We start from the raw sequence: 14,624 nt of genomic DNA on the forward strand, positions 1-14,624 counted from the left end.
ACTGCGTAGAAGAAATCTTAATCTGATTAAAATCTACCAGATTTGATCAAGCACACTAGTTGTTCCCCAGGAGCAGCTAGCGATTTATCACAGAGCAAAATGTCCCGGACCGGGTTTTCACACAACTTTTTCCAATACCTCTTTTTCACTGAGCTAGTATTTCAAGTTCCATCTCAGCTGTGGTATTTTGTTTTGTATTGTTTTGTCAATATCATTAATTGAACATGTTACCTCTTTACATTTCTTATAGGAAGTGGAAATTAGGAATAATTAGAAATTATCATGAATGTAAATTAATCTTTAGAAGACATACATAATCACAATTAGCAGCTATATTTTTACACACATTGATATTGTTTGTTTATGCCTGTTTCCTCCCTTAGGCAATGATATCGAAAGGAAACCTCACAGCGACCAGGGCAGCGGTGGCAGCTCATGTGCTGGGAGGACCTGGGCTTTCAACTTGTGCATGTCGTGTTCTGTTTGGGCTGTTTTGTTTATGTAAAATAGGAAGAGGTGTAAGTAAAAGACACCCAAAGACCTCCTTGATTTCTGGCCAGAGATCAAGAGCTGTAAGACCCTAAGACTAGAGAATTAAACTCTGCCTGGAGAGTCACTTAGATGCTTCCCCAATTCCAGATATATTTTTTTGCTGAACCTATCTTCTTGTGTATTCCAAGGTCGAGATCAAGTGTGCTTTCTCCTCCAGGTTTTGCTGCCAGTCGCTACAGGCATGTAGTGAGAAACCTCCAGGTGTTCTCTGAGAGCCCCACACTGTCCAATGTTCCTGACGTGCCGTCTATAAAGCCAGTGGACAGGTACCATTTTTCTGGGAGGGATTTGTAGCATGTTTCTACTTATAAAGTATAGTTCTCGTTCCCTCATTGTGGGCTGGTCATCGCTAATTAAATGAAATTTGTTTTTAGAAGTGACATTTCAGTCATGGGCATGATAACAGATTTGATGTATTCAATTAGGTAAGAGAACTAGTTCTTATGGAAACTTTGACAATAATGACATTGCCGTGATCAATACAGGGACTCAGTAAAGGCACTGTGTGTATCTAAGCAGCCTCCGGAGCGTCTGTGTGTAAATGTATGTTCAAGTTCCTGTAGAGTTATCATGACACTAACAAGTGGAGTTCTCTACACATCACAGTTTAAATGTTTCCCAGAAGGTTCACAGGGCAGCTGGAATAGTCCCAAGCTTCAATTTGTGTAAAAGCACTCCCCTGGATTCCACTTATTAGGGCATGATTGTAAAGTTTTCCTGAGAATTAATTAGCTTGTAATTCTCAGCTGTAACTCACAGCTTTCCATATTCAGCCTCACCGTGATAGTGTGGAGGAAGCCTTATCATCCGTGCCCGGATTCCGATAGGTGGGCCCAGGTGAAGAAGTATTTTTGCTCTTTCAAAAAGGATCGTTCTTTCCATATATTTTGGATGAATATGTCAATGAAGGAAAGATTTAAATTAAACAGCAATAGTCAGCTAAGTTTGACCATTGTCATAGTCATGGTCATAGCCTGTGAAATTCAGGGTTTGGAGACGGAACACAAAGTATAAAAAGGGACCTTATTGTATGCTCATCAGAGAAGAAAACAGTAAAACTGGTCCACAGAATTCCGAAACAAGAAGCCACAAATTCTGAAACAAATAGGCACCGTCAGATTTCCCTCATGGGCGTTACTCAGTCATATGTTGTGAATTCTCATTGTGTCAACCCAGGCTCAACAATCTGTGTTCCTCAAGTCATCTGTTGCTGGACCCTGGAGTCCTGGAGTCCCGAGTGTCAGATCCCCCCGGTGTGTGCTCTGGTGGGCACATCAGCTTCTTCTAGGAAGGCTGTAAGCATGGAGCTGTTCCCTGTATCCCTCTCTCAGGCTGCACTTCTCTGATTTTCTTCCAGAAGACCTAATCTCTGGCCAGTAGCTTCTGGCAGGGACCTTCAGGCAAAAATGAAGGGAGCAGAGAAAGCACGTGTTGATGACAAGGCAGGGCAACTTCTTACAGAGGCCAACATTATCAGATGGAGGAGAGTGCAGTCTCTATGGGGGTGAGGTACATAAGTGCATGGGTCCCTGTAATGGTTCCATGAAGACTTAACTGGTAATTAATCTGAGGAGAAAATGGATTAATGGGCAGTGAAAACACTGAGGAATCTGTTATGTAAAGCGTGTGCCACAATGGCTGCCAATTGACATAAGTGTTGTAAACCAAGGAATAAAATATTCTTATGGGGCCGGCCCGGTGGCACAAGCGGTCGAGTGCGTGCGCTCTGCTGCGGCGGCCCAGGGTTCGCCGGTTCGGATCCCGGGCACGCACCGACGCACCGCTTGGCAAGCCGTGCTGTGGCGGCGTCCCATATAAAGTGGAGGGAGTCAGGCACGGATGTGGGTCCAGGGCCAGTCTTCCTCAGCAAAAAAATAAATAAAATTTAAAAAAGGAGGATTGGCAGATGTTAGCACAGGGCTGATCTTCCTCTCCAAAAACATATATATATATATTCCTAGAGGCCAGTTTGTTGACAGTCTCTGTGTTGGGCCGTGCACTTGACTTCAAATGTGCTCTTCCTGACTCTGCAAGAGGATCCAAATTAGTGAAAACTTATTCACATTGATAACACTTTACCAATAGGAAACCGACATGAAATCATCTTTCTAATTTATCAGTTTACCCCACAATGTGGGCCCAATAAGTAAGGCAGTGCTTAGAATGTCATTGAGCACACGAAGAAAATATGGAGCACGCTCGTTCTATCTCTATGTTTTTCACATTCTTTGATGCTTGAGAGTGCCGTGTCATGGGTTCTGAGATGGTGGAGCCAGCCTGTGGTGTACCTAGCAGCCAAAAAGACACAAGGTCAATTTTGTTCTTCTGAATTTGGAGCTCAGCGTCAGAAAACAGCAACATCAGAGAGCTGTTGCTCTATATGAGTCCAGGTGCCTGAGGATAAGTAAGGGTCATAGTGCGGGCCGTATTATTCATCAGACTAACAGCCCTTTACATGGCATAGCAGAAGGTACCATAACTAACATTCAGCATTTTCAGTTTTTGTTAGAAGTGAGGACTCTCCTATCATTCTCCTAATTTGTTTAGAATTGTCTATGGTCATAACATGTCTCAAAACAGCAAAAAAGCATGTCCGTGAATAGACCCCATTCAGATGACTCACTTAGGTTTTCGCTGAGATAATGACTGTCTACCACTGGGTGGAATAGGCAGAAAGCAAATAAGGACTTTTTACTGTATCGTGTTGACAACAGACTGTTATTCAAAGGTCATTTCTCTTGCAGGCTACCAATTCTTTCTCTCTGTTATACATATACCTTTAAAAGTTTTTACTATCTCTCCGTATGTAGGTATTTTAAATGTGCATAGAAATATAGAGTTATACAAAATTCTGACAAATGAAAATTCTAAAGTTTTAAACTTTAGTTTTTAAAATATAATTTTATCAAGCAAATTATAAGACAATATTCTTCTACATTGATTTCAACCTCTTAATTTGAACATCAGGAAGAAACATAACATTTCTGTAGACAAGAAACTAAAAGTAACAATCATTGTGAGTTGATGAGGAACTTGTGCTGTCTTCTTTTTGTTCTGAGGAAGATTCACACTGAGCTGACATCCACTGCCGATCTGCCTCTTTTTTTTTGCTTAAGGAAGCAAAAAGGAAGATTAGCCCTGGGCGAAGAACTGTGCCAATCTTCCTCTCTTTTGCATGTGGGTCGACACCACAGTCAGGCTGACAGGCGGTGTGGGTCTGTGCACGGCATCCGAACCCGCGAAGCCTGGGCCGACGAAGCAGAGCACGTCGAACTTAACCACTACGCCACAGGACCGTCCCCTGCTCTCTGTTTTTAATCAAATTAACTTTCTCAGAATGTTCTAGTTCAATTACTCCCATTCACTATGAGCCTAAGCTTTTAAAGCAAAGCAGGAACCTTGGAAATACATATTTTGCCCATGTCCAAGAGTAATACAATCACTGTTGAAATTGAAGTGACCTCCAAAATGGCCACCACAGTTCAACACGCAGGAGCTCTGAAAATGAGTGCGGCGGCTGCCTGTCGGCCAAGACTCCCCAGGCGGTTGGTGGTAGCAGCTCTGAGGCTCATTGGTGGCCCCTGGGTCCCAGTTGGGGGAATCTTCCAAACACAGAGGGGTTCAGACGCTCAGTGGCTAAAACGAATGACAACTGTCAGCTGCACGTAAGAGAGAAGCCAGTTATTTTCTCAAATAATACGCAGCTCAGGGGGAAGGAGTCAAGGCTGGGGCAGTGACTCAACAAGGTCCTCACATGTTGTCTGTGTAGCTTGTTGAGGGGCTGGCTAACGGGTCAAAGGGGCCCCCCGGGCCAGCACATCTAGGTTCAAGACAGGAAGAAGGAACAGAGCTGTGCCAACTGTGTCCTTTCCCCCTTTATCAGGAAGGCAAAAGCTGTTCTAGAAACCCTGAACACACATCCACTTATATCTCATCGACCAGAATTGTGTCATGAAAAGCCTGGAAATGAGGAAGCCTGCAGAAATTATTTTGCTGCCCCCTCCCCCAAAGTATAATTTTAAAAGAGTCCAAAGGAAAAACTGCAGACAGATGAGCAATGAGCACTGTTGGCTTCTATTGGCACTTTGCCTGAGAGGGTGATTGGAATCCCCTCCTTCTCCCCATGTGTTTGTGTAATCTCATGTGGTGTGCAAGCCAAGCTCACAGGGGCAGGACCTCTCAGTCCCCAGCACGGGTGGGGGTGGGGTGGTTGCTGTGGGAAGTGACAGTCACAGGCTGCAGAGCCCCTAGTCCACATTCTCCTCGTCCTCTGTGATGTCACACTGGGACTTCTTGCCTTCCACCCTGGGCTGTGGCTTCTGAGCTCACTATGGCCTCAGCGTTCGCTGGGAACATAGGGCTCTCGGAGCCAGTATCAGGGAGGGAGCCTGTGGGCACCAGAGGTCCGGCCATGCGGCTCTGGGAGGATGGCACGCCCCTCACGGAGGGGCGCCATCCCCCGCCTCAGGTCCCAATTCCCTGGCTCGTCCCGAGCCTGCTCGCTGCCTTCAGTGGAGTCCTGCTGGTCGCTGTCAGCGGACTCTTCTTTGGTTTCCCGTGAGTCTCCCACACAAGCCGGCAGGTTTCTTACAGAGAGTCAGAAAGGAAGACAGATCATGAGAGTCCGGACAGGGGAAGTGCAGAAGAGGCGTCAGGGAAGGGAGGATAGTCTAGCCAGTGGGAACCAATGTGCAAAGGCACAGAGGCATAGAGTGCTTGGTGACTTTGGGAGCTGTTGGTGGCTAGGAGTATTGGGTGACATTTGGTGGAGCCTCTCTGGGTCTGTCACTGCCCTGGCTATTTAGAGCAGGCTTTGAGGTCTGTGAGTCCCGACCAGGTGGAGTGAGTCCCGCGGGGAGCTTTGGGACTCCAGGATCAGCGCTGAGTCCTGCTCTGGTCTCAGTTGCAGATGGCTGGCCCAGAATGGGGAGTGGGCCTTTCCCATGCTCACAGGACCACTCTTCGTCCTCACCTTCGGCATTCTCATGTTTCTAAACATCTCCGACCCTGGTATCTTGCACCAAGGTGAGCTCTCGGGCCCCGGGGAGAAGGAGGTAGCACCCTAAAGGGTCCTGCATGCAGGGATGATTCCTAAAGTGCTCCTCCCTTGTCCCCTCCTCGGGCCTCAAGACCCCGTCACCCCACATCCCCTTCACTTGGGCCCTGCTTCTGTTGCTTCATTCCCAAGCCACCGAGATGCAGTACGACAGCATTCTGGAGGCTTTCCAATTGCCTTGGAGGCAAGGCCAGGGCAGGCTGGGAAGAGAAGCCAGCTCTTGGCAACCACTCAGTTGTGTCTTCTTCCTTCCCACTGCACACACTCCTTACATCAATGACAGTTCCAAAGGCCTGTGTTCTCACAGAACTCCTCTGGCTGGAAGTCTACCTTCCCTTGGACTGCCAGCCTCTCTGAGTTTGGTCAGCTTCCTCAGTGCGGACTAGGATTCCCCTGCACACCTCCTTGCCTGAGCCCAGTGATGCTGCGGGGCGGCGCTCACCCCGGCGGCAGCAGTGTGATGAGGGGCTCCTGCTGCTGCCCAATCCTCTTCCCATGCCAGGCTCCAACGAACAGTGCCCCAGGACGGTGCCTGTGGTTTGGGCGAAGCACATAGCCTTCCGCCTGCAGTGGTGCCCACAGTGCGGCTTCCACCGCCCGCCGCGGACCTACCACTGCCCCTGGTGCAACATCTGTGTGGAGGTGAGCGCCCCTCTCATCTACCCCCTTCTGGCCCACACCCCCACCCGCTCTGCACCTGCCTGGGACCAGGAGGCCCACTTGCACAGGGGACCAGCAGCAGGCCTCAAACCACTTCCCGGACTGCTAAGGCCCAGGGTGGCAGTAACTCCCAGCCACTCTTGGTCACTCATGCAGCTCACTGCCTCCCTGCCTGCACCTGTCCTGGGAGGCTGGCCCCCGCCGACCCAGGTGCTGACACGCCCAGGAGCATCCACATCTATGCTGAGCCTGGTCAGGCCAGGGGGAGGAAAGGCACCCCTGTCCTACCCCAGGGCTGGCTGACACTAGATGCCCAAGGGCCCCACGGCTGGCTGTAGGCCTGGCCCGGGGAGCTTGACCTGTCCTCTTCTGGTGTCCGGAACGCTGCCCCCTCTCCCTCTCGCTCAGGACTTCGACCACCACTGCAGGTGGGTGAACAACTGCATAGGTCACCGGAACTTGGGCTTGTTCATCCTGCTCCTCCTGTGCCTGTGCTTGTACTTGGGCTCCATGCTTGTCACCTGCATGGTCTTCCTCCTGCGCACCAGCCACCTGCCCTTCTCCATTGACAAGGTCATCGCGTATCCGCCAGGCTGCAGGGTCCACTTGGGGAGCAGTGGGCAGGGCGGGGACAGCCGAAGGGCGGGGTCCCGGCGGCCGGCGAGTGGTGGGCGGGGTTAGAGAGAAACCCCCTGGGGAGGACCACTCTGGACAAGGGGAGGGTGGTGGGGTCTGGGTGATGGGTGGGGCTAAGAGGCACTGCGCTGAGTGGGCAATCTAGCCGGGTCTTGGATGGAGGACGCTGAGGGTGGCACGGAGACCAGGTCGGCAGGGTGGGGTGAGGTTTACCAGGGGTTGGTGGGTGGGGAGAGGATGGACTGGCTGGTCGTGCGCGGGTCTGTCAGGGCCGGAGTCGCGGTGAGGGGCCGGGCCCGGGAGGACCATTGGGGGCGCAGCTCCTTAGCTCGTGGGCAGCATCGTCGTAGTGGTCCCCGCCGCCGGCTTCCTGGTGCCTCTCTTGGTGCTTCTGCTGATGAAGGCCAGGTCGGTGAGCACCGCCCAGCGCTCCTACGAGGACAAGGTACGCGGGTCTCTGGGGGCGCCACGACAGCGGTCTCTGGGCAGTCACCTTGGGCCTTCAGGCCCTCCACACTTTCCGCCCTTTCTCCCCCGCCCTGGTCCTCATGGCCTGACCTCCCTTGAAGGTGCCTCGTGAGGCCTTGAGGCCCAGATTCAGCTCAGATCTCACCTCCTCTAGGGGCTCGGGGGTCCCTCTCCCTCCCAGGTGCACTGCGTCCAGGGCCTAGTGAGTGCTAGGCCACGCGTCCATTATTTTGAAGGCCGGGCATGGAGGTGAGCAAGGCCCCATCCTGCGCTCCTGTTGATAAGGAAGCTGAAGTCAGAGAAACTCCCGCCCGACGCCCGTGCACATTGAGAGAGGGGCCTGCCCTGTGCTGTGCAGCGCAGACTCAGAGGGAATGGAGAGTTCAGAGAGGACCGCGGTGTAGAGGGTTTGGGGGCAGAAGGCAGAGCGAAGGGCATTGCAGGTGAGGGGCAGAGCTTGCAAAAAGGCAGGGAAGCCGGAAAGTTTGTGGAATGTTGAGGATGCTGAGGAGACAGTTGTAATTGGAGCAGAAAGTGGATGGGAAATCAAATGGACTGCTGGGCTCGGGCCAGATGGAAAAGGCACGAAAGTCAGCTGGAGCCTTCTCTTGGTGCGGTGGAAACCTGGAAGCCAGGACAGGTTTTCTTTTTTTCAACATGGAGTAAAATTCACCCATTTTTAGTGCCCAGTTATAGGAGTTTTGACAAATGCATCCAGTTCTGCAACCACCTCCATAATTAAGATTTAGAAAAGTTCCATCACCCCCCACAATTCTCTGAAGCCCCTTTTGTAGTCGGTTTCTCCCCATACTTGTTGCCCCTGGCAACCACTGATTTGTCTTCTATCCCTCTTGTCTTTCCTTGGCCAGAGTCTCGTGTGGATAAATCCTAGCCTTTTGAGTCTGGTGTCTTGCACTTAGCATAATGCGTTTGAGATTCCTCCACGTTGCTGCCCGTAGGAGTTCTTTCCTCCTTTCTCTTGCTCTGTACTATTCCCTCATATGGATGTACCACAGCTTACTTATCCATTTGCCAACTGAAGGATATTTGAGTTGTTTCTGGGTTTTGGTGATCATAAAGAAAGTGGCTATAAACATTCGTGTACAGGCATGGGAAGATAAGTTTTCATTTCTTTGGGTCACTTCTTAAGAGTGGCATTGCTGGGTTATACAGTAACTGAATGTTTAACTTGATAAGAAAGTGCCAAATTGTCTTCCAAAATGGCTGTACCCTTTTGCATTCCCAAAAGCAATGCATGGGAAATCCAGTTGCTTCTGCATCCTCATTAACATTTGGCATTGTCACCTTTTTTTGTTTTCTGACTTTCCGTTGTAGCTCGTCTAAGAAACGTGTAGTGGTATCTGATTGTGGTTTGAATTTGCATCTTCCTAGTGACTAATGCTGTTGAGCATCTTTTCATGTTCTTATTTGCCATCTGTATATCTTTGATTAAATGTCTGTTCCAATCGTTTGCCCATTCAAAAAATTATGTTGTTTTCTTAGTATTAAATTTAAAGAGTTCTTCCTATCTGCTGGATTCAGCTGTGTGTTTTGCAGTCTTTTCCCAGCCTGTGGCCCTCTTTTCTTGCCAGTGTTTGTCCAAGATCAGAAGTGTTAAATTTGGATCAAGTGCATTTTCAGTTTTGTCTTCAATGGCTTGTGTTTTGGTGTTGTAATTAAGAAATCTTTGCCTAAACCGAGGTCACCAAGATTTTCTCCTATGTTTTCTTCTAGAAGTTTTATAGTTTTAGGTTTTCTCTTTAGGCCTCCTATTCATTTTGGGTTAAATTTTGGATATGAAGCAGGGTATGAGTCAAGACTTATAGTTTTGCGTGTGGGTTGTTCCAAGAGCATTTGTTGAAAAGACAGTCCTTTTTCTGTTGAGTTGCCTTTGCACATTCCTCAAAAATCAATTGACTATATAGATGTGGGTGTATTTCTGAACTGTCTCTTTTTTTACCACTACCACACTATCTTCACTGGTAGCTTTCTATGAAGTCTTGAAATGACACAATGTGAGAGCTCCAACTTTGTTCTTTTTTTCAGAGTTCTTGTGACTATCCTAGTTCCTTTGATTTTCCATATCAATTAAGAATCAGCTTGTCAATTGCTAGAACTAAGTTTGCTGAGATTTTCACTTGCATTGCATTGAACCTATAGACCGCTTTGGAAAATGGACTTTTTAACGGTATTGATCTTTTAATCCACGAAATGGGATAGCTCTCCATATTCAGGTCTTCTTTGATGTCTTTCCTTAGTGTTGTGTAGTTTTCAGCATATACAGCTTGCATACCTTGTGTTAGATGTTTTCTAAGTATTTCCTTGTTTTCTGTGTTCTTATAAATTTTTTGCAAAATTGAATTTACATTTGCTTATTATTGTTAGAAAATACAGTGGACTTTTGTATGTTTGTCTCGGATCTTGGAAGTTTTCTAGATTGACTTATAAGTTCTAGTAACCTTTTTGTTGATTCTACCTCAAAATTCATGTCATCTGTGAATAAGGACAGTTTCATTTCTCCCTTTCCAACGTGTCTGGCTTTGTTTCTTTTTCTTGTCTTCCTGCACTGTCTCGGCCCTCCGCTACAGTGGCAGGTGGAGTGGTAAAAGTGGAGATCCTTGCCGTGGGTTTCCTTCAGCAGGACAGGGACTTGAGGAAAGGCTTTTTTAGGAAGACTGTAGTGGGCCACAGTGATGAGGGAGGGGCTGGAGACACCGAGGCAGCTGAAAGGACAGAGGAGCCCTCTGTGCCCACCTCCTCCCATCCTTCCCATCACCACTCCATCGCTGCTCCCCGTATTTGGTTCACAGCTCCCCTGTGACGCCTCTGCTCATCCCTTCCTCATCAGCCCCCTGTGGTCTGCATGCCTTCTCTCTCCATCCTCAGTCCATCATTTCAGCCTCTCTTGGGCAGCACTGTCCCTTCCCACATCCTATGGTTCTTCAGCCTCGCGTCGGGACCTAACCCCTGCCCCCCCTGCACTGCTCAGCATGGGGCTCTCCCAGTCCGGGGTCTCCACCTTAAGAAGCCCGACTGGGGTCTGCACTCTGTGATTCACCAGGCAGGGCTCTTTCCCGTCACCTGCAGATCCCATTTCAGGCATCCTTCACACACCTCCACTTCGTTCCCTTCCCGCCTGCATCCCCTGACCGCAGCTTCTGCTGGGCCACTTGCTTAGTGGTTCATAGTAAGAGCTCTGGAGCCAGACCATGTAAATTCACTTCCCAGCTCCACAACAGGCCAGCATGGAGCTCTTCGGTGTACTGTTGGCCACCTGGTGCCTCATTTTCCCCATCGGTAAAAGGAGGCCGCATGGGTCAATATGTGTAAGACACATAGCACAATGGCTGGTACAAGTAAGTGTCCTAGACTTTGTTGTTGTTATTATTACCGTTCCTTGGCATCATCATTGCCACGTCTTCATGTCTCTCTCATCTTACAAACAAAGCCAATCTCCGTTAACGTCACAGGCCTCCACTCCAACTGTCATACTCTCCCCTCGGCACAGCCGGAGTTTCTGACAGAGTTGGCTGTGCTCACTAGCATCGTTCTTCACCTTCCTCATCCCACTTCAGCCTCTGTCCTCACTGTCACGGTGATGCTGCGCTCTCCACGAGGCCACAGCCAGCGGGCAGTCCTCAGACTGATCTTTCCTGGCCGCACACAGCCCCATGTGGAACGGAACGCAGCTGCCATGGCCCTGCCCCAGGCTCTCGGGGTCCCGCTCCCTCTGCTCTCCTGGCTGATGCTCCTCGGCCTGCACCGTGGAGTCTTGCCCTAGGCTGCCTGCTCTTCTCGCTGATGCCCTCTCCCTGCTGCTCTGCCACCCCCAGCTGCCCTCTCCACCCTGAAAGTTACGACTGGCTTTGTTGTTCATGGTGTGTCCTCTGTCCCCAGCGCAGTGCCCGGAACATTGTTGAAGCCTCAAAATATTTATGAGCAAACGAGTGAACCTGCAGACAAAGGAATGCATGCGGCTTTGGGAGGAAGAGAAAGAAAGAGAGAGAGAGAGAGAGAGAGAGAGAGAGAGAAGCCTGATGCCATAAACCCTGGGGAAGAACAGAGAGAGCAGAGGAAGCAGGGCAGCAGGGAGTTGGGCAGGAGACGGGACTAGAAGACGCCCACTTTGGTCTGGGCCTGTGGAGGGTGAGGGCGTTGGAGACTCGCAATGGGAGCAGGAGACCCGGGTCTGGAGCCAGTGAGAGGGGACAGTGTGGGAAGCTCAGAGCTGCTGGCTTCCGTTCCCAGCTGAGAGGAGCCATGTGGGGGAGCACGGTGCTCTACTGTATTAGTCAGTTCTTACAAATTCTTTCAACAGCTATCATTCCTTGAAGCACTGAACAATCAGCATTTTCCTATGCTCCATATACATCTCGTGAATGAAAATATATTTCTCTAAATTTGAAATTTTGAATGTAAATTTAATCAAAGTCTTTTAACCTTTTAGTTTCCCTTAAATGCTTTAAACACCCTAAAGGACGCAGAACTCAAAATCTCACCAATGGTTGGTGTTGGTTTTGGCCACAATGGGACATTCTGGAGCTGTCTTGACTTTTCCTCCCCCAGGGCTCAGCTGTCCTGCTGGGGTTGTGGTTCATTTTGGTGGAGAATCGTGTTGAAGATCAATGTCTTTGTGACAGGGGCGTGGGACACAGGAGAGCTGGTGGTGGGCGGATGTGCTCCTGGGCCCCTTTCGGTCGTGACCAGCACTTTGTAGCTAGGGCTCTTGAAGTCGGGGTGAGAGTCGGCCTGCGCTGGGGAGGAGGAGGGGATGAGGCTGGTGGGTGGAGGGCGGGGAGGACGAGAGCTGGGTCAAGTGTGTCCAGGAGAGGACTTGGACTTTCGGCTTGACCTTTACTGCACTAGGTGCTCAGGACTTTGAACCCCGATTTCCGGGGCCATGTGAGTTTGGTGAGGGAATATGACTGGGCCCGAAAGCACTGCCCTTCTAGATAGTGAAATTCAGTGAAGGCACAAGTTTGGAAGTAATGAGAGGTGGGAAAGCAGAGAAGTAGGGGGAGCGGGGTGTGGAGCTGTCTTTGCAGCAGCTTAATAGAACAAGGCAGATCTGAAAGCATGTTTGGAAGGAGGCAGCAGGAGGATGTGTGTGGCCAAAGGAGACATGGAGGGGGAGGATGCTGCCAAAGGGGGTACCAGGTGGTGGAGGGATCCCTGAGGCCGCAGGAGTTGGGGGTGCGGGGCCAGGGGTTGCGTGGAGAGAGCTCCTCGGAAGTGGGTTGGGGGAGGCCTTGGCTGACCCTTGCGGCTTCCCCGCCCTTGGAGTCTTGCTGCAGCCCTGGGCTGAGCTGACCGGCTCAGGGAGGGCAGTGGGGGCGGCCTGCCCAGTCCTGCTGGATCTGAGCTCCTCTTCCCACCCTCGCCCCCTCCAGTACCAATACCGACATGGACACAACCCTTTCGACCTTGGCTGTGCCAAAAACTGGTATTGGACACTTTGTGCAGCGCTGGGACCCAAGTGAGTTTGCAAACCAGAGGCCTGAGTGGTGGCCCTGGGGCTGGTGGGGTGGGGTGAAGCTGGGTCTTCTCGCCCGGCCCCTTAGCAGAGCTCCCAGGTCCTTCCGCTCACTCTTCCTATTGATTTGGGGTTTTCCCCAGGGCCTTGTGGGAGCATTTGGAGGCCCCACTTCCTTGTCTCTGTGGGTTCTTGCCCCAAGAAATGGGGTAGAGGGCATTGCAGCCTGGATGAGACAGGCCCCAGCTCCCCGTGGTGACGAGCGCTGGGCCTTGTCCTCCCTAAGATGAGGGGCACCAGGCAAGGAGGGTCACGACCACCTGCATCTGGCTTGTTGCTCTCCAGGTACATGGCCGAAGCTGTCGGGCTGCAGAGAGTGGTGGGGCCTGACTGGGTGCCCACCCGCAACCTGCACTTCCCGACGTGCCCCTCCATGCCCATTCCCGAAGCCCTCCCTGGGCTGGGGTCTGGCCGCCAGGTCCAACCTCTGGATCTGTACCAAGCAGGGCAGGATCCCCCAGGGAGTGGTGAGGCTGCAGCCCTCCAGGAGGTAAGGGGCGTGTGTGTGGGTGTGTGTGTGTTTGTGCCCACACATGTGCAGGCGCCCGTCGTGTTGGGAAAGGGCATCTGAAGATTGTACAGGTTTAGGGAAAGCCCCCCTCCATGTTTCGCTGGTGCTGAAGCTGGAACACTCCGAGCTCGAGGGCGGCGGATCATAGGCCAGCGGAGCGTTGAAAGTAGAGTCGCAGGCCTGCAGACTAAACCAGGGGCCCCTGGAGAAACAAAGGGAAGAGACCACACCACTCACTTGCTGGCTGGCCTTGGGCCAGTCCCTTACCCTTTCTGGGCCTCAGTTTCCTTAACCATGAATGAGGACTGAGACTAGGCCAGTGGGCAATCATTTTGGGGGGCGGATTCATTTATTTACAGGCAACTTTTAACCTGAAGCTCAATGTTTGAAACAGGTGGCAGTGGAGCTTTAGGACTGCTGCCGGGAAGGTAATTCACAATACCCGCCCGCAGGGCCCCTGCAGTGAAGTTCTGTGGTGCCTGCCCACTCCCTTGGCTCAGCCTGTGGGGGTGGCACCTTGGACAGTTTCTTGCTCCCGAGCTGGTGGGTCATGCGGTGTGGGGCCGGCACCTTTGGAGAGCTGACCTCCTCCACTCTGTGTTTAGATCCACGCCGGCCGGCGCAGTGTGGCCCCTGCCGCTCAGGCCCCAGAGGAGGCTCGATCTGCCTCTCACCCATTTGCACCCGGAGATGCCAGGAGACCCGGCACCTGAGCCTCACTTCCTGAGCCCCACGTGGAGGCTCTCTGAGCCCTATCCTTGCCCAGTCCCCGGCGGACTGCCGAGACCCCTGAAAGCCCATTAAATACCCTTTGCCTGCCTCCTACAGCTGCCCTGCTGCACTGTGTGTTGGGATCAAGGGAGTGGGGTGGTGAGGGGGCCTCTAGGGGCTGAGATAAAGACCCGGGGCGGGGGCAGCCAGGGTTCAATACTGGCTGGCTCTGCGATCTTGTGCAAGACACTGAACATTTCTCTCATCCTTCAAACGGGGAAACCATAACAACCAAAGCAAGGAGTGGAGATGATGGAAGAGAAAACCCAGCAGTGCCTGGATGTCCGCCTAGACAAGTCCTGGCCTCTGCCCTGCGGCCACCCTGTCTGACTGCAGGGGGCGCGCGCTGCTTGGGAATTCGCCCAGCCTGGCCAGCTCCAGCGTGGCAGCACAGGAGGCTCCTGTATGGGTTGTGGCTGGCCCTCCGGCTAGGAGTG

General features: G+C 51.4%; 1 protein-coding gene across 3 annotated transcripts; it reads left to right on the forward strand.

The window, feature by feature from the left end:
- The first annotated feature begins 340 nt into the window (after positions 1 to 340).
- LOC147915151 (palmitoyltransferase ZDHHC19-like) lies at positions 341 to 14,278 on the forward strand. Of its 3 annotated transcripts, XM_087439797.1 has the most exons (9): positions 341 to 818; positions 5,456 to 5,577; positions 6,111 to 6,250; positions 6,677 to 6,849; positions 7,244 to 7,349; positions 12,763 to 12,848; positions 13,191 to 13,395; positions 13,811 to 13,844; positions 14,022 to 14,084. In XM_087439797.1, the coding sequence occupies exons 1-8, from the start codon at positions 622 to 624 to the stop codon at positions 13,826 to 13,828; spliced, it is 1,047 nt and encodes a 348-aa protein (XP_087295923.1). In that variant the 5' UTR covers positions 341 to 621; the 3' UTR covers positions 13,829 to 13,844; positions 14,022 to 14,084. The 3 variants fall into 3 exon arrangements, with proteins under 3 accessions (XP_087295923.1, XP_087295922.1, XP_087295924.1); XM_087439796.1 differs by lacking the exon at positions 13,811 to 13,844 and having other exon boundaries at positions 14,022 to 14,278; XM_087439798.1 differs by lacking the exons at positions 341 to 818; positions 13,811 to 13,844 and adding an exon at positions 4,748 to 5,109 and having other exon boundaries at positions 14,022 to 14,278.
- The last annotated feature ends 346 nt before the right edge of the window (positions 14,279 to 14,624 follow it).

The sequence above is a fragment of the Ceratotherium simum genome, chromosome 15 (genome assembly GCF_057802395.1).
Source record: "Ceratotherium simum simum isolate JZ-2026a chromosome 15, ASM5780239v1, whole genome shotgun sequence".
Taxonomy (NCBI): domain Eukaryota; kingdom Metazoa; phylum Chordata; class Mammalia; order Perissodactyla; family Rhinocerotidae; genus Ceratotherium; species Ceratotherium simum.